The following is a 23,584-nucleotide window of genomic DNA, read 5'->3' on the forward strand; positions in this document are numbered from 1 at the left end:
AAAGTCATGCTAAAAATGTTCATAAGAGCACTAGACAAAGTTTTCATCTATATAGCAATGCTTATTAATGAAATCTATAACAGTAATAAGTATTAATGCATGAATAATAAACAAACATTTATCCACCCCAAAATGTTAACAAATTTTGATGCAATATGGTCTAATTGAAAAACTTCCACCCCCTCAAATAGAGAAACCATCTTTCACGAACATCCACAGATTTGTCTCTTTTAATGTTTTTAGTTGTATGAGTAGTTGTATGAGTAGTATATGTAGGTGTTATAATAGCACAATTCCTAACCCTAGCCCAGACCTCACTAATTTTCAAAAGGTTTCACAGCAAGTTAAAAAAACAATTGTGTATCTCTGATATTTACGGTACAAAAATGTAACGCCGTTGCTTTTCTAAACTGTACGGTCACGTTTCTCCCTCCGTCGGAACGCTGCAGTACCGTCTCTGGGCCAGAGGGGGCGCTGCGCCTCCACTTTCCACGCGAGGACGTTCACACAGCCCTGAATGAAAGAGACGGAGCTTTGTGCCCAAAACTAAAAAAACACCCGAACCCGAACCCGACTCATGAGTTAAAACAACGATTTGTCTGTGAGGTAATGACCGGGGAATGGTTTATACGCGGTTGCGAGGCGACTGGATTCGCTCGACAGAGTTTAATTCACACAGTTTCTGAGGGATGATCAAGTTAGTGATAGCTGTTTGCGTCGCTGACTGAACTTATACAGAGAAAACAAGTAAACAATTCAGATTTCTTACCGTGTAAAGTTAGGATAACGGGCGCGGTGGAGTGAGATATATTGAATCAGTGCTTTTTGTGCAGCAGGAAGTGTCTGGTTGGGATTTTATTAGATAAATGTGAGTTTTGGCTTCATAGTTTGAGGCCTGTAACGGTAGCTAACGGCTAAGCCGTTAGCCCCTCAGAGAGCGTCAGAAACGATTAAAACGACTTTTAAATGTTTTTATATTATCCAAGTAGTGCGATAATGTCGGAACATGCATAATATGTGGACAACCATGTCAGGAGAGTTTTGAATACATAAAGCAGTACGTTTTAGAGTAAAAGCGCGGGTGTCGTTAGCACTCAAGCTAGTAAGCTTCGTGATTTTATTCGAGATTTTTCCTCTAAATGTCATGTGTGAGGTTTCAGGGTAACTCTGCGGGTTTATGTGGGTTAGTTACACGGTCAGAGAGCCTGAGACTGAAGCGCATACGGTGTTTATTTGAGTGTTTCTGTAAGCGTGTGCTGGGCTCGTGTTGAACTGTAGTGTTGTCGCCTATAGAGGCCAGTAGAGGACCGTCTGTCTGTCTGAAGAAGGATGGAGTTCCCGCAGCAGCCTCAGCAGCAGAGACCCATCACCTACCCACTGGGGGTCAAGGAGATCACAGAGAAAATCAGCAACGATGAAGTCGTCAAACGACTTAAGGTAAGAGCCAGAGTGGAGACTAACTAATATATTGAGCTAAAAAAAAACTATTGAGTATTGTAAAACACTAGCACATGCTTAAACTGTTGATCTAAGTCTCATTTATGTCTCAACTGGTTTGGTCTTGATACCTATATTTTCAAGCCACTGAGTATTTTAGGATATATACACTGACTGCCTTTCAAAAGTTTGTGATCATTAAGATTTTATTACTTTTTAAAGAAGTGTCTTTTCCTCATCAAGCCTGCATTTATTTAATCAACAAAACTGAAAAAACAGTAATACTGTAAAATATAATTACCATTTAAAATAATGGTTTTCCATTTTAATATGCTTTAAAATGTAATTTATTTTCTTGATGCAAAGTTGAATTTTCAGCATCATTACTCTATACTTCAGTGTCTCGTGATCATTCAGAAATCAGTCTAATATGCTGATTTATTATCAGTGTTGGAAACGGTTGTGCTGATTAATGTTGTTTTGGAACTTGATACTTTTTTCAAGATTTTGATGAATAAAGTTAAAAAGAACAATTTAAGAAAATAACGATAGAATAGTGACACTCACATTAATCGGGATTGTGCATTTTTTCAGGCTCTTTGGATTTAAACTGCATCTGTAGTCTTTGAGCTGTCGTGCACATCTTTCAAAATAAAACTCACATCAGAAAATACATTTAAAATGACTTTTTTGTTTTTTTTGGTTGCTGTTGATGGTGAGTCTTGTTTAGTTCTAAATCCACTGAGTTGGTGAGTGTACGTGGACCAGTAATAGTCCACTAATAGTCCAATAATAATTTTTGCAAATTGCAACCTTCATATTGCTATTGCTCATGCTTTGAGTTAGGCCTTGAACATGGAGACTTGAAAATAAATCATTGGTTCCATTAAAAAATGTAAAGGTACTGATTACTTCCAATTACGTCCAAGATGAGTTGCAATTTAGCATTACATAATGGTTCCTCTGAAGTGAATGGGTGCCGGCAGAACAAGAGGATCACAATCCACAACACAACTCCAGTTCATCAAGTAACATGTTTTGACGTGAAAATCTGCGTGTTTGTAAGAAACAAATCAATCAGGAAGAGTTTTTTTTTTATTCCAAACCCTGGCTTATGGCTAAACTGCTTTTTCCAGTGAAAAAAAAATAATCTCGTCTGAATCAGCAGAGAAATATGCACGGATCAAGCACCGTTTACAAGCCAAAACAGTTATGTCCATTAATGTGGATTTATTTAAAAAGTCTTTAATGATTAATTTATTACAAGCTTATGATTTCAAAAGACACTAAGTGAGGTACTAGAGTAGTGTTGTGGATTATTGCGATGTTTTTATCAGCTGTTAGTACTCATTCTGGCGGCACCCATTCACTGCTGATGATCCATTGGTGAACAAATGATGTAATGTTAAACTTCTCTAAACCTGATGAAGAAACAAACTCATCTACATCTTAATGACCTGAGGGTGAGCACCTTTAATAAGCTTATTGTGATCGGATCTGCACCTTGGAGATTTTCTCATTTGACGGATGATAAAATAGCGACAAATACATTTGGTAACACTTTAGTTTAGGAACTAAGTCTCACTATTAACTAATTGCATGCATATTACTAGAACATTGCCTGTATAATAGAACACATGCACGGTTATATTTTGGATCCCTTAATCTTACTCCATACCTAAACTTAACAACTACCTTACTAACAACTACCTTATAAGTTGCAAAGTAATTTTATTGAGGCAAAAGTCTAGTTAATAGTGATAATTGGACCTTAAAATAAAGTGTTAGCAAAAATGTCTTAGTCTTGCATTGAAAGAGAGAGTAAAGCTGTATCTAGTGAATTGAGACTTTTGATTTGGGGCAATAAGTAATTAATTTCTCTATTTTTCAATGTGTAATTGATGTTTGCGTTGTTGTTTTCATGTAAGAGGTTACACTGCAAGGTATCAGTCTTTCATGTGATGCAAATTTGCTGGGCAGAGTTCACCAAATTGAACTTTTGAATGTAGTGTAATGCAAAGCTTTTTGCATGTGCTTACATTTCCAGTCTCTTGCATTTTTATGTGTATAAAGTTTGTGTCAAATGAATATCTAGAATATAAGAAAGTTTGCTTTTTAAAATTAAATTACAAAAATAAAGACCTTTTCCATGATATTCTGATTTTTTTGTGATGCACCTGTAGTTAAACCCCACTGTTTTGGTCGATCACTTGTTCATAAGCTAGGACTAAAATACATGCATTTTTAACGATTCTGGAAAGATTAAATTGTGATAGTTAAGTGAATCATCATTATCCCCCTATGCATAATAATTATTATTATTATATCATCAAAATTAACCCTGTTTATTTTTTCTTGTTGTTAATTATTCATCCATGCATTTAATAATTACTTTATGATGTACGAGTGGTCCTGGCTGTTTTTATCTGGATTGTGCAAGGCTTTTGGTTTGAGCCACTTAATACTTATTTTAGTTGTAAAATAACAAGATGTTGCAAATAGGTGTTCATAATCTTAAACAAACTGGTGTGTTGTGCAGATAGCTTTCCCAAAGTCTGCTTAACAAAAAACTATTGGCTGGAGAAAGCAAACTCAATGGTTAACTCTGCGATGTCTGGCTGAACAGGAAGTTGCAACAGACTGGGTGTTGTAGAAATGAAACACTTTAGCTTTGTTATCCAACTGAAGTTCAACATATGAGAGACTGTTTGTTGAATGACATTTTGGTAGACAAGTTTATCATTTGTGCACTATTAATTCTTACCTGTGTTACTGTGATTAGAAATGAAAATGCAGTGTAATATGGTGGAGATAAGTACCCTGTGAGTTTATTTTACTGCTCTCAGGTATAAGGGGCTTTCCTTGCTGTTAAACCTTGAATAATTCTAGAGAACTATGAAATCAGTTTTATTATTTTCCAAATTCTGTTTTTTTTTTTCATTTAAATTTCTCTGGATAACAATTTATTTTTTCTGTTTTAATTTCTGTGTCTTATTCAGGGATGTGATTTTTCCGTATGAATAGGTATTTCCGTATTTTCTGACCTGAGGAATAAAGTGCATCATTATTTTGAAATTATTTTCAACATTAATTATTATCATAAATGTTTCTTGAGTCAAATAAATTGTAATGATTTCTAAAAGATCTTGTGCCACTGAAAACTGGAGTATTATATTTTTGTTATGATTATTAAATGCTGCTTTTAATTTTTTACAGGACAGAATCTATTTACAATATAAGATATATCGTTTAATGTGCTAAAATATTTTTTATATTGAGTTTTTGGGCCGTGGATTGTGGGCGTGGTCAGATTTTCCTTAATTTTTTATTTATTTTTTGCCTCTAGCTGATCACATGCCTTTCTCTTAACAGTTTTAAATTTCAGTTACTGTGCATGTTCAAAACTATTTATGGTCTTTTCTACGCCTGTGTTTTGTTCTCATAGACACCCAATAGCAATTAACAAAACAACTAATAATTTGCACAATCAAAAAAAAAAATTTCTCGGATTTGGATAGGCCCTCTCTGGCTGATTCCCAATCCAAGAAAAATAGCAGTATCGGAGGCGATACCCGATTTGAATATCGGATCGGCGCTTCCCTAGTTATAGTATTACGTATATTCTACTGAACAACAGTATTGTATTTCATAATAATTTCTTCAAGTTAAACCAAACTTTTATTTTGACGCGTTGCAGGGAATACCTTTTATATTTGTGTTGGTGCATATGATGATATGATAGTTTCTCTCAAAAGATATGGTCGAATGCTCATGAAGTGAAGTCACTTTTTGCTTTTCAACTTTGCAGACTGTTTACATTCACACACAGCTACATTACACACAGCATGAAAGGTATTAATATACCCTTTCACGTTTTCACTCTACCAGTAATGATTTTGTGGAAAATAACACTCTAATCTTATAGATGAGGTTGTACTTTTCAATAAGTAAACATGAATTTAGGTCACCCCCCCCCCCCCACCCGAAAAAAAAATCCACAGATGGTGGAAATAATTGGGAAATCTCCGTAAAATATAGTACCATAAGTTACTTTTTTTCTCTCACATGAACTGAAGAACTGTGGACTTTTTGTAGCAATCAGTTCATACACATTTCCAGAGATTCTTTCACTCTGTTATTCTCTAATCTGCAAAAGTGGTTACAAATGGTTAAGGAGGAGGTATCCGAGTGTTTTGGAGGGATTCGGGGTGACAGCTGGGCTTGCTGCTTTTGCCAGTGCGCTGTTTTGACTGAGTGGAGCTCAACTGCAGTCCTTGAGCTCTGAGCACAATCTGCCCTTCCCCCGCTTTGCTACACACACACACACACACACACACACACACACTCTCTCTCTCTCTCTCTCTCACACACACACACACACACACCCAGGCAGCAGAGAGAGGTAGAAAGTAGAAAACATAGTTTCTCCTGGGTCTTAGATCTAGAAGTGTTGCATGCAGAACGGCTTAATTATTTAACTTTAGCAATGTATGACTAAGCTTTTTTTGAATAGGTTAATCCAATCAACAACAGATCTAGTCCCTGCACTACAGTTTTGTTTGTTAATCCATTTCACACAGCTCTACATGTCACAATATGGAGGAAACGTTCTGTCACTATTTGCAGAGAACCTTCTAGGGTCTGCACAATGTTATTTTTGGTATTCAGTAATTATTCCAAATTACTCTCAAACATATTTAATTTCGACAAGATTTTTCAATACAAGAATTGGATACAGGTAGCTCATAAAGTGACCGCAGTCTAATATTCCTGCTTTCTGTCATCCATCTTAATAAAACAACAAAAGAGGAAAAAAACTCTGCTCTTGACTAAATCACTTTTGGATAATTTACACAGTGAAAATTATCCAGTGTTTTTATACATTTGATTGCTTTATATAATGTAGCATTTCTTATTTTTGTTTTACTGCAGTTTTTTTTGTCCTATTGCATGTAATTAGTTTCTTATTCTTAGTTAATAGCTGACTTTTTTTTTTTTTAAGTTCAGTGAGCTTGAATGTTTGTTGTTATTTTTATTTTTTTGCTTGTGGTCGGTTTTTGTGATCGACGTTGGTAACAAGAATAATGAAGTTTCTATGCTATCCAAAATGTTGTTATCAGAAAAACCTTATGTAAAGCAAAAATAAATATATTGTCATATTATATCGTTACCGTGAAATAAAATTACTCGTATCGTGATATAAGATTTTGGTCATTTCACCCTCTCATAACTCTTACTTTTAAAATCTATGCTTCTTGCTGCTTAATAAATCACAGCCCAATCCTAAATCAATCCACTTTTACTCTGCACCAAACACATTATATGAAAGATTGTTAACATAAACAAGCAGTGTGATACTAAACTGTACTCCGTATCAGCATTCATGGTATATTTGAGCACCAGAACATGATATGAATGCAAATATAAGATTTTCTAATACCTATTTTAAAATAATCACATTAATTTCTTGTCAGGTTGCAAATTTTTTTATGTGCAGAAATTAACAGACACTGTGACATTAAAACAAAAAGCTTTAAAAATAAGGTCCATAATTAGTGTGTCCACCTATATTTACACGTGACCTGATGCATTGATTTCTAAAGTCAATGTGCTCTTACAAAACAAGCATTTATTTAGTTATTTAGCTCTGACAAGAAAAAGAATAGTGTTGTTATTTTGCTAAGTTGCAATTGGGAGGAGCTGAATCGGTTAATGCTTGTGTGCAAATGGTTAATATAAGATATAAAAATATATTAAAATATCAGTAAAGAAATAGATACAGGGCTGCCGACTCGCATGCATTCACTCAATGCTAAATGCCACACATAGACGTGACTTAAATAAGATATGTGCAGAATAGAGAGCTTCACTGATTATACTGGAACATTGTGAAATTGCGATAAATTATAGTGAGTGACAGCTTTTTAGTGATTATGTGAAAGAGCTAATTCCTCGCATTCTAGGCTATAATATGTTGTGATTTTCTGTTTATACCGTTATCTTGTAAGAGTGTCTAAACCAGTAGTATCTCATCCGTTCTGCTTTACACTTCCTGCCCTCCTCTGAATTATGCGTGTCATTAGAATCACGTGATTGCAAACAAGCTTTTTAGTGTTTAATATTTTCGTTCACTAGGTTTACAGATATGCAATGTGTAAAAGATAGGTTTTGTCTAAAGTTGAACCTTTTACATAATGAATGAATAAATGCTTTTTGCTCACTGTATAAGATAAACGGGTATAATATGACACCTCTCTGTTTTATAGCTGGTGGTTAAGACATACATGGACATGGATCAAGACTCAGAGGAGGAAAAGCAGCAGTATTTGGCTCTGGCTCTTCACTTGGCATCTGAGTTTTTCCTGCGAAACCCTAACAAAGATGTACGATTACTTGTGGCCTGCTGTCTTGCTGATATCTTCAGGATCTATGCTCCGGAGGCCCCATACACCTCACATGACAAGCTCAAGGTATGTACTCCTCAAAAGATTAACTTCACAAATGACTTACTCCCACTCGAGCTAAAAATATATAACCAAAAACTGATCATGCATTTGCACTGTAATTTTTTTGCCATCCTACACACAATCCCAGTTTTAAAAAAAAAAAGCACACTGATGTCATTAATTTTCTTTTTTTTCCCCATCTAGGAAATCTTTCTCTTTATTACACGACAGTTGAAGGGATTAGAGGATACCAAGAGTCCTCAGTTCAACAGATATTTTTACTTACTAGAGGTGAGATGGTTCATTTAAGGAGTCAGAGTTTATTCATTGCATTTAATCATAGCCTGTGTTTGTATGCATGCATGCATGCATGTGTTTACAATTTACTTTCAGGTTCTTTGGATTATAAACGACATTGCAGCAATATTCACCTGTTTGCTTTTCATATATTTCATGCAGAACCTGGCATGGGTGAAGTCCTACAACATCTGTTTTGAATTGGAGGACTGTAATGACATCTTCATCCAGCTCTTCAAAACCCTCTTTTCTGTCATCAAGTGAGTTTGATTTTAAGTGAGTTTAATCGTCTCTCCTGTTACGCAGCTGTGCTCTTTTTGATCAGGACTTTTCCCTCTTCTAGTAACAGCCATAATCAGAAGGTGCAGATGCACATGTTGGACCTGATGAGCTCCATCATCATGGAGGGAGACGGAGTGACGCAGGAGCTGCTGGACACAATCCTCATCAACCTCATCCCTGCTCACAAAGTATGCAAACACTTCTTCTTACTTCCCAGACTTATTTCCCAGTCCAGTCTCAGATGGCTCATCAATGTGTGGTTGTTTATTTGTCTCTGCTTTAGAATTTGAATAAGCAGGCGTATGACCTGGCCAAGACTCTTCTGAAGAGAACGGTTCAGACCATCGAGACCTGCATTGCCTCAGTGAGGAGTCATCCTTTATAATAGTTGTCTTGTCAGAGTTGAGTTGATTTCAATTGACTTTCATCTCTTTTTCCACAGTTCTTTAATCAGGTGTTGGTGATGGGAAAGTCCTCTGTGAGCGATCTGTCCGAGCATGTATTTGACCTCATTCAAGAGCTCTTTGCAATTGACCCTTTGCTTCTTGTCTCTGTGATGCCACAACTTGAGTTCAAATTAAAGGTGAGGAAATGCACATACATTTGCTAGCAGACAGACCCTTTTAGAGAAAGACTAAATCTGTATGTTGTTGTCTGTTTAGAGTAACGACGGAGAGGAGAGGTTGGCTGTGGTGAAACTGTTAGCTAAGCTCTTTGGAGCGAAGGACTCTGAACTGGCCACTCAGAATCGTCCACTCTGGCAGTGCTTTCTGGGAAGGTGAGGAGAAAAAAACCTTGATGGAAAGTCAGATTTGGAATATGTGTGTTATTTGAGGGTTCGTTGAATTCTGATTTGCTTTCAAAGGTTCAACGACATCCATGTTCCTGTGAGACTGGAGTGTGTGAAGTTTGCTAGCCACTGTCTGATGAACCACCCGGACCTCGCCAAGGACCTTACAGGTGTGTTCGGGATCAATATCGGCTGATTTTTCCATTTTAAGCATTTGCTTGACTCGTAAAACATTTCGTCTGTCGCGTCAGATTTTCTGAAGGTGAGATCACATGACCCAGAGGAGGCAATCAGACATGATGTCATTGTGACCATCATCAACGCAGGGAAGAAAGACCTGAACCTGGTGAATGATCAGCTGTTGGGATTCGTCAGAGAGAGGATGTTGGACAAGAGGGTACCTTTTTTTTTTTTTTTAGCTACAACGTGATTAATCAATCCATGCTGATGAATAGTTTTTCCGTTATAACAGTTTATCGTTACATAGTGACAAAATCTCACTTTCTGCATGGGGCGTGTTGAATGTTAAGACACTCACACAAATGCAATCTAGAGCCCTTATAGTGCTAAAAAAATATAAAACTGAACATAAAAATAAAAACCTACCTTCTATCTCTTTGGGTGCATTTCCACTTTTTTTTACATTCAGTATGGCTATTTAATAATATGCGTTTTTTTTTTTTTTTTTTTTTTTTTTTTTTTAATTATTTAAAAAATACTTTTGTACTGTAAAGTATTTAATAATTTTAATTTTTTTAACTACTGTTTGCATCTGTATTTTATTTTTACACATTAAGCCATTAATCTTTTCATTTGCTGTTTTGTTTGCAAATAAATGGTAACACTTTACAATAAGGTTCTGTTAACGTATTAATTAACATGAATGAACAATGAACAAAACATTTATAACTGTATTTATTCATCTCTGTTAATGTACATTAATGAAAATACAGTACATTAACTAATGTTAATAAGCAAAACTTTTAATTTTAATAATGCAATAGTAAATGTAAATGCAATTAACTTTAAGATGAAGAAAAGCTGTAGAAGTATTGTTCATTCTTAGTTCCTGTTTACTAAAGTAGTTAACTAATAAACCTTTTTGTAAAGTGTTACCAAATCAATATATGCAGGATAGTGAATGTATTTGCTGTATATTTACAGAATGCATATATTTACCATATGTTCCAAAAATAAGTTGCAGCTGAGGAAAAGTCGCAACAGGACAAAATTGCAGTTTTATTTTGATGCGTCATGGAACCCTAATTCAAATCCAAATCCCTTGGGATGTAATTAAAACGAGAACTGAGAACTGTTTTTTTTTTTTTTTGATGAAAGTAAATTAGCATGTTTTCATGTTTTGTTTCAGTGGCGTGTCCGTAAGGAAGCAATGATGGGTTTGGCTCAGCTTTATAAGAAGTATTGTCTGCACCATGAGGCTGGGAAGGAGTCCGCTTTGAAAATCAGCTGGATCAAAGACAAACTCTTACACATCTACTACCAGAACAGCATAGATGACAAGTATGACACACACAAGTGGTTTCATGTCCTTTATTGACATTAAAACAGTGAAGCGTGTCTAATATGCAAACCTCAGGCCCTTAAAGTGTGTTTGTGTATTAGGTTGCTGGTGGAGAAGATCTTTGCCCAGAACATGGTTCCTCACAGTCTGGAGACTGAAGAGAAGATGAAGTGTCTGTACTACCTTTATGCCTGTCTGGACACTAACGCAGTCAAGTGAGTCTTAATCGACTCTTTTAAAAGCAGATATCAGATATGATTCTCATCCGACGGTGTTGTACAGTATCACTGTGCTTCTGTGAGCAGCACTCATCTCACTGATGTGTTCAGTTATATCAGAGCATTTCGTTGTTTTTCAGAGCACTGAATGAAATGTGGAAGTGTCAGAATATGCTGAGAGGGCTGGTTCGAGAACTGCTGGATTTACACAAATTGCCTACAGTAAGTTACACTTAGACACGAATACACTCGAACTTACATACGTGACTCTATTATTGGAACATGCACACACACACACACTTTATAAAGGGTCTGATACCTCACACTCACCTTAATGCTCTCTTTAGTTGTTAGTCATAGTTTATTCTAAGTTTTGCAGTTTAATTAAAATCGTACTGCGTACAATGCACATGTATTTTGCTTATGACTTGTTTTTCTCTTCCTGTAGTCTGAAGCAAACACCAGCGCCATGTTTGGAAAACTTATGACCATCGCTAGTAAGCTCACACTTCATATATGACTGTAAACGGATGGATGTTGAAACCTACAGATTTTACAATATGTAATTCGTCTCTCATTCTCAGAGAATCTCCCAGACCCAGGTAAAGCTCAGGACTTTATGAAGAAGTTTAATCAGGTTCTGGGTGAGGATGAGAAACTCCGTCTTCAGCTTGAGCAACTCATCAGTCCCACCTGCTCATGTAAACAGGCTGAACAGTGTGTGGTGAGTTTTACAATGATATATCCACCAATCACATTCTGTACAACAGTACAACTGTTTATAAGCTTGCTGTATATGATGCAAATGATTCAGACAAACACTGTAAAACAGCTATTTAAATATTTAGCATGTCATCTAATGTTTGTTTTTGTTTTTTTAAAAGAGGGAAATCACAAGGAAGCTGACATTCCCAAAGCAGCCCACAAACCCTTTCCTGGAGATGGTGAAATTCTTGCTGGAGAGAATTGCACCGGTGCACATCGACTCTGAGGCCATCAGGTATGCGATGAGCTCAAACGGAAAATGAGAAATGCTTTTGTTTTGGAGCAAAGCCAATAAACATGCATCTAGCCCCAAAAAAATATTATATTTTATTGAATTATTTTTTTAGGTAAGGGATAAGTTCATTATTTTCCACAAGTGCCGTCAATCAAGCTTAATTTGTTTTCTGTAAGAACTACTGTAAATATACTGTACATAGACTACGATGCCCAATTTAATTTTAGTTTGAGCACCTGCAAAATAACTGCATCCAATCTGAAGAGCAAATCAAAAAATTAAGAATGCATGCACTTTGTGCACAAATCAGAAATAAGAATGCATGCACTTTGTACAATATTGAATATGCACCGCTATCAGTGCACCTGCAGATGTAAAGCGAGGACATGAGTGAGAGGGGAAGAGAAACTGAGTGGGAGAGAGATAGGAGCAATATGGGCCATGTGCTTCTTTCCTCTCAACGGTTGTGTAACACTCTGAATAGCTTTTTAAGGGTGAGACATCTAGTGAGGATGAAGTGTAACTGCAAGTATCGTGTAGATCAACAATGATGTGTGCATGTGTTTGTGTGTGTGTGTTCAGTGCCCTGGTTAAGCTGTTGAATAAGTCAATTGAGGGCACTGCTGATGATGATGATGAGGGAGTAACCCCTGATACTGCCATTCGTGCTGGACTTGAGCTACTCAAGGTACTGTTTGGAACAACAAATGGACACATTTAAATATCAGGGAAAACAGGATTTTTTTTTTTTTTTTTTTTTTTGTATTAGAGTTTGAAGTACTACTTGGACACACAGTCACATTGATAAAAAAAAAAATTGCTAAAATAATAATGGGCTATTTCTCCCTTTAATACGAAGAATTAGAAGACTCATTTTCATAATGTATAATATTTTAAATATTTAATATAAATATGTAAATATTTGTAATAATAATTTTTTTATATATATTTTAAAGTAAAAAAAAAATATATATATATATATATTATTATTATTATTATTATTTTTTTTTTATTATTTTTTATTTTTTTTATTAAATATAAAAAAAATGTAAATATTAAATTTTTTTTTTTTTTTATATATATTTTTTATAATTTAAATTCTATTTTAACATTTGCTGTTCGGTCTGTCCCTACCTCAGGTTTTGTCATTTACTCACCCCACTGCGTTTCACTCGGCTGAGACGTACGAGTCTTTGTTGCAGTGTCTGAAGATGGAGGATGATAAAGTTGCAGAAGCAGCAATACAGATCTTCAGAAACACAGGACAAAAGATTGAGACCGATCTGCCACAGATCCGCTCGTATGAACACTTCTCATGCACACACACACAAACCGTTTAGAGTCAGTGCCAAACCTTTACACTCATTACATACTCATTATCAAGCTCCCCAGTGTCGTCTAATGATGTCAAATGACGCTTTAATGATGTCAAATTCAAAAGTTTGGTGTAATGAAATATTACTGTTTGTGCAGGACTCTAATTCCCGTACTACATCAGAAGGCGAAACGAGGCACCCCTCACCAGGCCAAACAGGCGGTCCACTGCATCCATGCCATCTTTCACAACAAGGAGGTCCAGTTAGCTCAAATATTTGAGGTAAATCTTGTTCTGTCATACTTTCTTTCCATTAGTTTTACTGAATACATTATACAGATAAACATTACTTTTTATAAATACGTTTTTCCTCAATATTTTGATTTGTTTGCACCCTCAGATTCCAGATTTTCAAATAGTTGTATCTCAGACAAATATTGTCAGATCCTAACAAACCATACATCAATGGAAATACAATTTATTCAGCTTTCAGATGATGTTTAAATCATAATTTCAAACAATTGACACATAAGACTGTTTTTGTGGTCTAGGGTCACACACACACACACACACTTATATATAAGGGGTTGCACGACTACTGATGTCTACTAGTCGATTTTTTATTTAAAAAATACTTGAGTTACTCGACTACTTGTGGTTCATGCTACTGTAAATGAAAAGACATTAAATCGTTTTTTTTTAATCAATAAATGCTTATTAATTAATAGCCATATGAACAATTAACATATGTAAATTGTCAAAACTTTATAATTATGACATTACATATTAAAATGTTCATGTACAACGTTGATGAGACCGTTATGGCCATCTTTTTTTTCATAGTTACCACTGAACAAGTATGTCGTGTTAAAATAAAATAATTATTAATTTCTAAAATAACATTTATCATGCAAGCAGAGAGAGATGTCATGACAAACGTTTAGTGATCATTTGAACACGACTGAATCAATTCAGTGCGCACACTTTCGTTACACAGAAAACTTTTAGCGAGTCTTAATGTTTAGTGAACTTCACTAAACAGATGTGTGTGTGCGCCACGCAAACCAGCAAAAGGTAAAGATGCAAACACGAAGAACAAGTAGAAAAAGTATCCGTATCGAAGCTGATTATTAGCATACTAGAACTGGTTTGGTTTTTGAGAGACTGATGCGTAACGCGGCTGTTTGATTGGTCATTGGTCATATCTGTAGCCTAAGCTTTAAATCATTGCCTTTTAAACACATACAAATAAGAGAACGTGTATGATGTATTATTATAGGTGATATTACTCTTGCAAAGCTCTGATTTCTGAGAGATGCACGGAGAGACAACAGCAATACGGTGTTTGATTTGCTGTCTTTCATTCATAAAGTTTACATTCATTCACTTCACACTCGTGACTTTAGAGGTCTGTGTATAATATTGCGCCGATCCCCTGACTCAACTATTATCTAGCAAACAGTGCCAGCTTTAGCTGAGTATTCAGGCAGAATTATTCTGAATTTATTTGTCTGTTATTCATTTTTGAAGTCATCATCCGTGCCATTCTAAATGAGGAATTCGGCTTCAGCCACACCCCTAATTATTAATTACATATTTTAATTTTACATGCAACATAGATAAGGTCATAGAAAGTAACAGCTACAGGCAATTCTGTAGTTCTAAAATTCATGTCGTACTTGCAAACTCTTTGTCCACATTATGGTTAATGCATGTTCGAGTCGTCGATTGTTTCCAACAGCGCCATGTGTGTATATATGTGTGTGTATTTCATGTTATCATCAACACAGAATGTATTTTGGAAACTAAATGTAACCAGTCCTTTAACGCTAGGGATTCTCCAAAATGATATTACTTTAAAAGATTTTATTCTCAATATTCCAAATAAATATATATGAGCTAAATCAAAGTGCATAAAAGCATTCTTCCTAAAATTGGAGAAAAATGCATAACATCATTTATTTAACTGTCGAATCATTTGAATATTAAAATCAAGACATTTTATGCTGAATGAGAATTTTTCAAATATATATATATATATATTTTTTTTTGTCTCTGTCTCTTGTTCCAGCCGTTGTCTCGCAGTCTGAACGCAGACGTGCCCGAGCAGCTCATCACTCCTCTCGTGTCTCTCGGACACATTTCTATGCTGGCCCCGGATCAATTTGCATCTCCCATGAAGGCAATTGTAGCCAATTTTATCGTGAAGGACCTTCTGATGAACGACAGAGTGAGCGTTTCGATGTGCTGTTTAGCTTTTAGCATGTATGAATGGTTTGATTGCCTCGCATGTTAAACAAGCCCTCTCTATCTCTCAGTCTGTGGGGAACAAGAATGGACGGCTCTGGACAACTGACGATGAGGTTTCGCCTGAAGTGCTAGCTAAGGTGAAATTTCATGGAGTAATCAGGTTGTAAATAACATCTCTTGGTGATTTGTGTGTGTATTAATGTGCATGTGTGTGTGTTGCCAGGTGCAAGCCATTAAGCTGTTAGTCCGCTGGTTGCTGGGAATGAAGAATAATCAGTCTAAATCAGCTAACTCTACTCTCAGACTCCTCTCAGCCATGCTAGTCAGCGAGGGAGACCTCACGGAGCAGAAAAAGATCAGGTACTAACATCCCCTGAGTGATTTTGTGTGCAACTGTGAAAGCTGCTCTAATATGGCTAATAGGCCGCTAACACACGTGTTTGTGGACACAGCAAGTCTGACATGTCTAGACTGAGGCTTGCAGCGGGAAGCGCCATCATGAAACTGGCACAAGAGCCCTGTTACCACGAAATCATCACTCCAGAACAGTTCCAGCTCTGTGGACTCGTCATTAACGTGAGTTCAATCACTTCCTAGACACCCGTACTTGTAGAGAAAGTTATTAAATTGTTAAAGTTACAGGTAATGGCTGATGTTAAAGTGCCATACTGTTTAGTCTGAATAAAACTGAAATCAGTCATTTTCAAGTGAATTTAGGAATAAAAAGATAGACAAATTTAAATCCGTTTTAAGATTTGCTAAGGATTACATTTAAGTGCTTTTAAAGATTTAACGTCTAATTCTCAGTTAATCTTAATGTATAGATAGGCATTACAATTAAATATCCAATATCGACTGATGCTGATAAATTAAAACAAATGTCTAATATTAGCTGTTATTGCTGTTATATATTATGTATATTTTGCTTGTATATGATGGTCCTAGTAATGCCGAGGTCAGTAACATTGAATTACACTTGCATTTAGCAAATGCATTAATCTTAATGTAATATGTTCCAACAAGTTATTTATTTATAAAAATCTTATAAGAGGAGAAAAATAAAATAAAATAAATAAAAAAAAAAATATATATATATATATATATATATATATATATATATATATATATATATATATATATATATATATATATAATATTTATATTTATTATTTTATTTTTTTATATATATTTTTTATACACCTTAACTGTCACTCACATTTTTGAACAACGACTTGAAAGTGCATGGTCTAAACCTATATTCTTATAATTCATGACTGAAAAAACAGTTTGTGACATGATTTTGGAATGCACTTTGATTTTAAAAATGGGTTTCAAAGGATGAATTTTGAGATTTTAGGTTTTGAAGCGATATATAATTTCTGATGATTTCTAAAGTGTGATCGAGAAAAAGGTGACAAAGGTCAGACAAACGTAGGCATCAAACCGAGGGGTCTGATGCTGATGAATTAAAATAACAAGTGAACATGCTACAAAAGCATCCAAAACTGTCTTTTCAGTTTGTTCCTTCCCTTCTCTTCTCTTTATAGGACGAGTGCTATCAGGTGCGGCAGATCTTTGCTCAGAAGTTGCATGTTGCTCTGGTGAAGCTGTTCTTGCCACTGGAGTACATGGCTGTGTTTGCATTGTGTGCTAAAGACCCAGTGAAAGAGAGACGTGCTCACGCTCGACAGTGCCTGCTCAAGAACATCAGTGTTCGCAGAGAGTTCATCAAACAGAACCCTATGCCCCATGGTTGGTACACTTTCTGGTTTTTGGTGTCGCACATAACACTCTGAGACAGTAACACTATTTCCTGTAGAACTGCTTGAATGGCCAGGACGTGCATATCCTATGTTTGGAAAATTATATCTACCGTAATTTTCGGACTATCAGTCGCACCAAAGTATAAGTCGCATCAGTCCAAAAATACGTCATGACGAGGAAAGAATCATATTTAAGTGGCACTGGACTATAAGTCGCATTAGTTTAGAAACAAGAACCAAGAGAAAACATTACCGTCTCCAGCCACTAGAGGGCGCTCTATGTCTTCAGTGTAGACTACAGGAGCAGTGAGCGGCACAGAGCGCCCTCTCGTGGCTGTAGATGGTAATGTTTTCTCTTAGTTCATTTTTTTATTGGTTCATATCAAATTAATTTTGATAAATAAGTCGCACCTGACTATAAGTGACAGGACCAGCCAAAATATGAAAAAAAGTGTGACTTATAGTCTGGAAAATACGGTATATATTTTTTTCTTTCAGAAAAGCTGCTGTCTCTCCTGCCGGAATATGTGGTGCCATACATGATCCATCTTCTAGCTCATGATCCAGACCTCACCAAACCACAGGATTTGGAGCAGCTCAGAGACGTCAAAGAGTACGAGTACTTCTACACAGAGACAACCTCACACTAACTAACAATTCTTCTGTTAAAATGAAAACTAATTCAGGTGATTTCTTGTTTCCTCCCAGGTGCCTGTGGTTCATGCTGGAGGTTTTGATGACAAAGAATGAGAATAACAGTCACTCGTTCTTGAGGAAGATGGTAGAGAACATCAAACAAACAAAAGATGCTCAGGCACCAGACGACCCAAAAGCAAACGAGGTTTGTCTCCATTAAAAGTTAGATTTCTTCCAGATTGTAGTCTGGTACTGATTACATGATGAAAAGTGTACTTCATAACTAAATCTAGGTTACTTATTTTAGGCAATGCATCTGCCTACTTTTATCAAACACAAAAACAACATTGCACGCCAGGTTTTAAATCTTTTAATCCAGATTTCCAGAATCTGAAAGTCACAAGATATGATGGCGAAAGTGTTGATCATCATGTTTAATAACTTAAGTGAATAAAACACAATCATGTACTCCATAATAATAATACAAGTACCTAATTTATATTATCACACTGATTACATCATCCAGACTGGACTGTTCACTATTAGCCTGTTATGCGTATTGTTTGTGTTTTATGCGTTTACAGAAACTTTACATCGTGTGTGACGTGGCATTATTTGTGATCGCCAACAAGAGCACTTCATGTCATCTTGACTCCCCGAAAGATCCCGTGCTGCCCAGCAAGTTCTTTACCACACCTGATAAGGTAACAATCTCTCTGACGGTCCGCAGTGAACACTTCTCATGTGACCTTACGATCAAACTCATTCTGTCTGTCCATCTACACAGGATTTTATCAATGATAAGGAATATCTGTCACCAGAAGCGAAATTGGTTCTGCAGACAGGGAAAATCCAGGTAGGTTTTGTCACATCTGCGACTATACCTGAATGAATTTAAAGAAATTTGCTTTATATTTTATGCATTTGAAAAGATTGAAGTTTGTAGTAGAAGGCCAGTTCCAAGTTAAATATAAAAATGTATAATTTAAAAAATATAAGCAAAAAAAAAAAAGGTTAAGGGTCAGGAAGAACATCATTTATTTGAAATCTTTTATAACAATATAAAAAAAAGCCCTTACTGTCACTTTTGATCATTTGAATGCATATGGAGCTTTATATATATATATATATATATATATATATATATATATATATATATATATATATATATTTAGCAGACACTTTTATCCAAAGCGACTTACAGTGCATTCAGGCTATAAATTTTTACCTATCTTGTGTTCCCGGGGAATTGAACCCCCAACTTTGCGCTTAATGGCACAATGCTCTACCAATTGAGCTACAGGAACACTAATTTAATTAAATTTAATTCAGAATGACTCTTTACTGTATTTTTGATCAAATAATTCAGCCTTGGTAAGCAGAAGAGACTTTCAAAAACATTTTTAAAAAAAAATCGTACCCATCCCAAACTCTATTAACAGTTGTGTAATAATTTACAGATTTAGAATTTTTTTCTTAATGACATCAAATTTCAGAACGTGACTTTATAATTTCCAAATAAATATATATTTTTGGTTCAGGGTGTGTTGGATGTCAAAGTGTTGGAAGATCTATTTTGCACGCAGGAATCAATGACATCTCAATATTTCTTGTTGGAAGTATACACAACACATATTCATTAATATATTTCAGCTACCACCAAAGCAGCCAGGCGTGCTGGGGGCAGTGAACAAACCTTTAACGGTAACGGTAACCGCTCGCCGCCCGTACATGAAAACCAGCGCCTCTGACACGGCAAGCAACGCAAGCACCAACTCCCAACCCATCTCGCCTGCAACAAATAAGAGCAGGCAAGTGCTTTACTTTTATATCGGTGTGATATGGAATCTATCCAGCATTTAAAAAAATTTAAACGTTGTTGTTGTTGTTTTTTTTTTGCGTAAAGGGATGCAAGCTCCGAGGTTTCAGAGACGGGGGCGAGGGAGAACGAAGAGAATCCAGTCATCACAAAAGCAGGAGATGTAAAGAAGGTCAGATATATATACATCTCATGTAAACACTAAGAATGCGGCACGTTAACACTTCTGTCATTCAGTTTTTTGCTCTTTCTCAGGAGGAAGCGGCTCAGCCCAGTGGGAAGAAGCGTGCTGCTCCTGCGAGTGACGGCTCGGAGAACAGCGTGTCTTCAAACCCCTCTGCAGGGTCACAGACCCCCGCCAATAAACCCAGACGCGGTCGACCCCCGAAAAACACTTCAGGTGTGTCCACACCGGATAAAGAGGCTGGAGCGGCGACGGGAGGAGGGAGCGGACGGGGCCGGAAGAGAGCAGCACCTGCTCAGGATCCCGTCAGCACAGCCTCAGCTGATCCAGTCGGTGTCAAGACACCAAAACAGCAGAAAGAAGCAGAACCCAAAAGAGTGACACCACAGAGACAGATCGACCTGCAAAGGTAACTGAGTGCAAGACTTTCCCGTATGACATCAATCAACTGGACATGAACCTGTCACTACAAGTTACTAGTAGGCCTTTATTTGACACTGCATTTCAATCAATGTCTTCCCACAAGTTCAAATAATAAAGTTTTTTTTTGAGTATGGACTATAGAGTAGAGATATGCTGCTGTAAAATGTCTTTGCTCAAAACAGCGTTTTATTTAATAGTGCGTAATTATAGTAATTAGCATATTTATAATTTTTTGTATATAATAAAATAACTTATGATTAGCAGCCTATTATTCACAGTAATCATTTTTATTTTACTTTATTTTACACTGCCATTCAAAAGTTTGGGGTCAGTAAAAAATTAAGAATTTAGTGGTTTTAATCAGCAAGTATGCACTACATTAGACTTTAGCATTCGTTGTAAAAACTCTAATGAAAATTTGGTTTCAAATGAATGCTGTTCTTTTGAACTTTAATCAAAGACTCCTGAACAAATTTAATGCAATTTACACTTAAAGCAGTGCAACTTTGATATGATAAATATTTGTAAAATGCATGAAAATAGAAATCCACAATTTACTGTTTTTTTGTTTTTATGAAATAAATGCATTCTTAGTGAGCAGAATAGTCCGACCCCAAAATTGACAAGGTGTATAACTGTATCCTGCGCGACATTTTAATGCATTTTTATTATAGTATACATTTTATTTTGTCAGTCTGCATGGACTTTGCTTGTGGCCCCGTAAATGATAAACACACCCATCTTTGTCAAACAAGTTTTTCACTAAGCTCATCAACGCCCACAGTGCGTTTCACATTTATTGCATGCAAATCCTTTTTAGAGAGTGACTCACATTTGCATGTAATTTGCCTCAGTGGGAATCATTTTTGATATTCCCTTGTACACCACAAACTGTGTGTAACTTGGTCATCTTATGCTGTTAATGAAGTCTGTTATGTGAAGTTGAGGCAGGTGTTTCTGTCGTCCAAGATCAGTGAGGGTAGCACAGCCAGATCAGCAGGTGTCTCAGAAGACATCTGGAAGTGAAGGAGAGACAGAGAGAGAAGTGGAGTCCAGCCCAGAGTATGTGCTCTGGTTCACACAGCTACAGGAGCAGGAGGAAACCCTTGACAGGTGGCTCAGGGGTGCAGCCGCTCCCAAACAGAGAGCATCCACCCGTGCAGCAGAGCAGGGCGAGGTGTCAGTGAGTGTCAGAGAGAGAGAGAGAGCTCATGCTGTAACCTCCAGCTCTTAAACCCTTCACATTCGTTGCAGCTTTTAGCTTAAAGCAACCGTACACCTCGATGTTCTTCCGAACTGTGTTGTTTTTCATCGAATACTAGGAGAAACTTTGCAGAATGTATATGCTTGTTTTCCTCACAACATTGGCAACATGACATTAGTCCATTCGACTTGTTTTATATTCTTCTGATGTCATGTGACAGCTTTCTGTCAGGAACACAAAGCTATCCAGTGACCTGAGAAGGCTTGAAATACATATTTTTTTACACTACCGTATTCTTCAGACTTTAAGTCCCACCTGAGTATAAGTCACATCAGTCCAAAAATACGTCATGATGAGGAAAAAAAACATCTATAAGTTGCACTGGACTATAAGTCGCATTTATTTAGAACCAAGAGAAAACATTACCGTCTCCAGCCACGAGAGGGCGCTCTATGTCTTCAGTGTAGACTACAGGAGCAGTGAGCAGCACAGAGCGCCCTCTTGCGGCTGTAGATGGTAATCTTTTGTCTTGGTTCATGTCAAATTAATTTTAATAAGTCGCACCTGACTTTAAGTCGCAGGACCAGCCAAACTATGAAAAAAAGTGTGACTTATAGTCCGGAAAATACGGTACTTTTATGGTGGCTGTTTTGGAATTTGCTTTACATATATTTTGCAAAGAAAGAAATTGGGTTCAGTAAGATTTATTTCAGTACGAGTAAAAATGAAAAAGAGTAAAAATAGGAATATATAAAAAGTCTGTCAGTTTAACATGTTAACTTGATAAGAAAAAAAAATTACGCGATTAAAATATTATAATGCACTGTCTTTGCCCCAGACATTTCCATCATCTTGCTTTTGCATGATCTAGTGCATAAATGCCCCTAAAATGCAAGATATTGGTGCAAAATATGTTTTTGTCTCATATTTACATAATGTCAGACGAGCAGCAAGAGCAATAAAATTAGATAATAAAATATTTTTTTTTTCTATTTTAATGGTTTAAAATGTAATTTATTTCAGTGATGGCCAAGTCAGTGTCACATGATCCTTCAGAAATCATTCTACAACAGTTCAGTGCTCAAAAACCATTTTTAGTCATATTTTTTAATAATAAACCATGACACATTTGAAAGATACATTTTGTAGTCTTTTATTCTGGTGACTTTTGATCAATTTATTGCATCCTTGCTGTTGCTCATATAAGTTTCATTCTTTTGTTTGAATCCTTTTTTTCTCTCTCAGTTTCTCAGTTTCTGTTTCATGGAAAAATAAAAATGTCAGTTTGCAGTTTAATATTGAAAAGTCTACTTCAGAATTCCACCAGACCTGGTCTCACACTGCTATAATGTAGAATTGATTTATTTCTATTGTTTTCTGGTTTCAGGTAAACCATTGGTGCGTGAAGACAAGGACGGTCAGGCAGTAAAGAATTGAGACGCATCCACTTCCACATCAAACGCTCTTCATGAACCTGAACGGTCCTCAGCTCACACCTCAAGACGAACGAGGAATTCATTCTTTAGATGTTCACACTTGTATGTAGAAACATACTCTCCATTCGTTTTTTTTTCTTTTTTGTTTTGTTGACATTGTTCTTGTTGCCTCTCTGTCCGGAGCCATTTTTAAAAACAAACATTTGAAAGAAAAAAATCTGTTTTAATCTGCTCTAAGATTGCTTATTAAATACCTGGAAAGATTTTTTTACTGTTGTAACTCCCTCGCTTCTTTTAATCCTCTATTAAATTGAAAAACTCCTCAGATTTCTGATTTTCATTGAGGCTCACACCCTGTGTTCAATTAGTTTAACTTTATAAAGTGCCAAGACGACTGTATGATTTATATATAACGCTGCTATTTATTCATTTTGGGGTGGTAAAGCATGAATTTTTCACACTTTTACAAGGGACTCGCTGTATTTCCTACATGGAATTTACGTTAGGATCAGATTTTTATATTGGGAAACATTGAGTTTTAAATAGAAACAGCTGTTTGATT

At 36.1% G+C, this 23,584-nt stretch overlaps 1 protein-coding gene across 3 annotated transcripts; it reads left to right on the top strand.

Annotated features, from left to right (window-relative positions):
• The first annotated feature begins 458 nt into the window (after positions 1-458).
• LOC127956456 (sister chromatid cohesion protein PDS5 homolog A) lies at positions 459-23,349 on the top strand. Of its 3 annotated transcripts, none has more exons than XM_052554407.1 (33): positions 459-606; positions 1,294-1,437; positions 7,704-7,907; positions 8,088-8,174; positions 8,343-8,440; positions 8,524-8,650; positions 8,746-8,826; positions 8,905-9,045; positions 9,125-9,240; positions 9,328-9,422; positions 9,504-9,649; positions 10,622-10,773; positions 10,876-10,989; positions 11,133-11,214; positions 11,441-11,489; positions 11,577-11,716; positions 11,877-11,992; positions 12,575-12,680; positions 13,132-13,292; positions 13,466-13,589; positions 15,379-15,537; positions 15,626-15,694; positions 15,781-15,917; positions 16,010-16,133; positions 17,105-17,309; positions 17,819-17,933; positions 18,029-18,161; positions 18,541-18,660; positions 18,744-18,812; positions 19,610-19,767; positions 19,863-19,947; positions 20,031-20,368; positions 22,974-23,349. In XM_052554407.1, the coding sequence occupies exons 2-33, from the start codon at positions 1,330-1,332 to the stop codon at positions 22,975-22,977; spliced, it is 3,963 nt and encodes a 1,320-aa protein (XP_052410367.1). In that variant the 5' UTR covers positions 459-606; positions 1,294-1,329; the 3' UTR covers positions 22,978-23,349. The 3 variants fall into 3 exon arrangements, with proteins under 3 accessions (XP_052410367.1, XP_052410539.1, XP_052410454.1); XM_052554579.1 differs by lacking the exon at positions 22,974-23,349 and adding an exon at positions 21,334-21,671; XM_052554494.1 differs by lacking the exon at positions 459-606 and adding an exon at positions 613-747.
• Positions 23,350-23,584: the final 235 nt, after the last annotated feature.

Source organism: Carassius gibelio, chromosome A1, assembly GCF_023724105.1.
Source record: "Carassius gibelio isolate Cgi1373 ecotype wild population from Czech Republic chromosome A1, carGib1.2-hapl.c, whole genome shotgun sequence".
Classification (NCBI taxonomy): Eukaryota; Metazoa; Chordata; class Actinopteri; order Cypriniformes; family Cyprinidae; genus Carassius; species Carassius gibelio.

Bases quoted from the DNA above. Each gene is read 5' to 3' on its own strand.
- LOC127956456 (XM_052554579.1), top strand. From the start codon at position 1,330: ATGGAGTTCCCGCAGCAGCCTCAGCAGCAGAGACCCATCACCTACCCA. The intron at 11,993-12,574 runs GTATGCGATGAG...GTGTGTGTTCAG, and splicing joins ATCGACTCTGAGGCCATCAG to TGCCCTGGTTAAGCTGTTGA. The intron at 17,310-17,818 runs GTTGGTACACTT...TTTTTCTTTCAG, and splicing joins ACAGAACCCTATGCCCCATG to AAAAGCTGCTGTCTCTCCTG.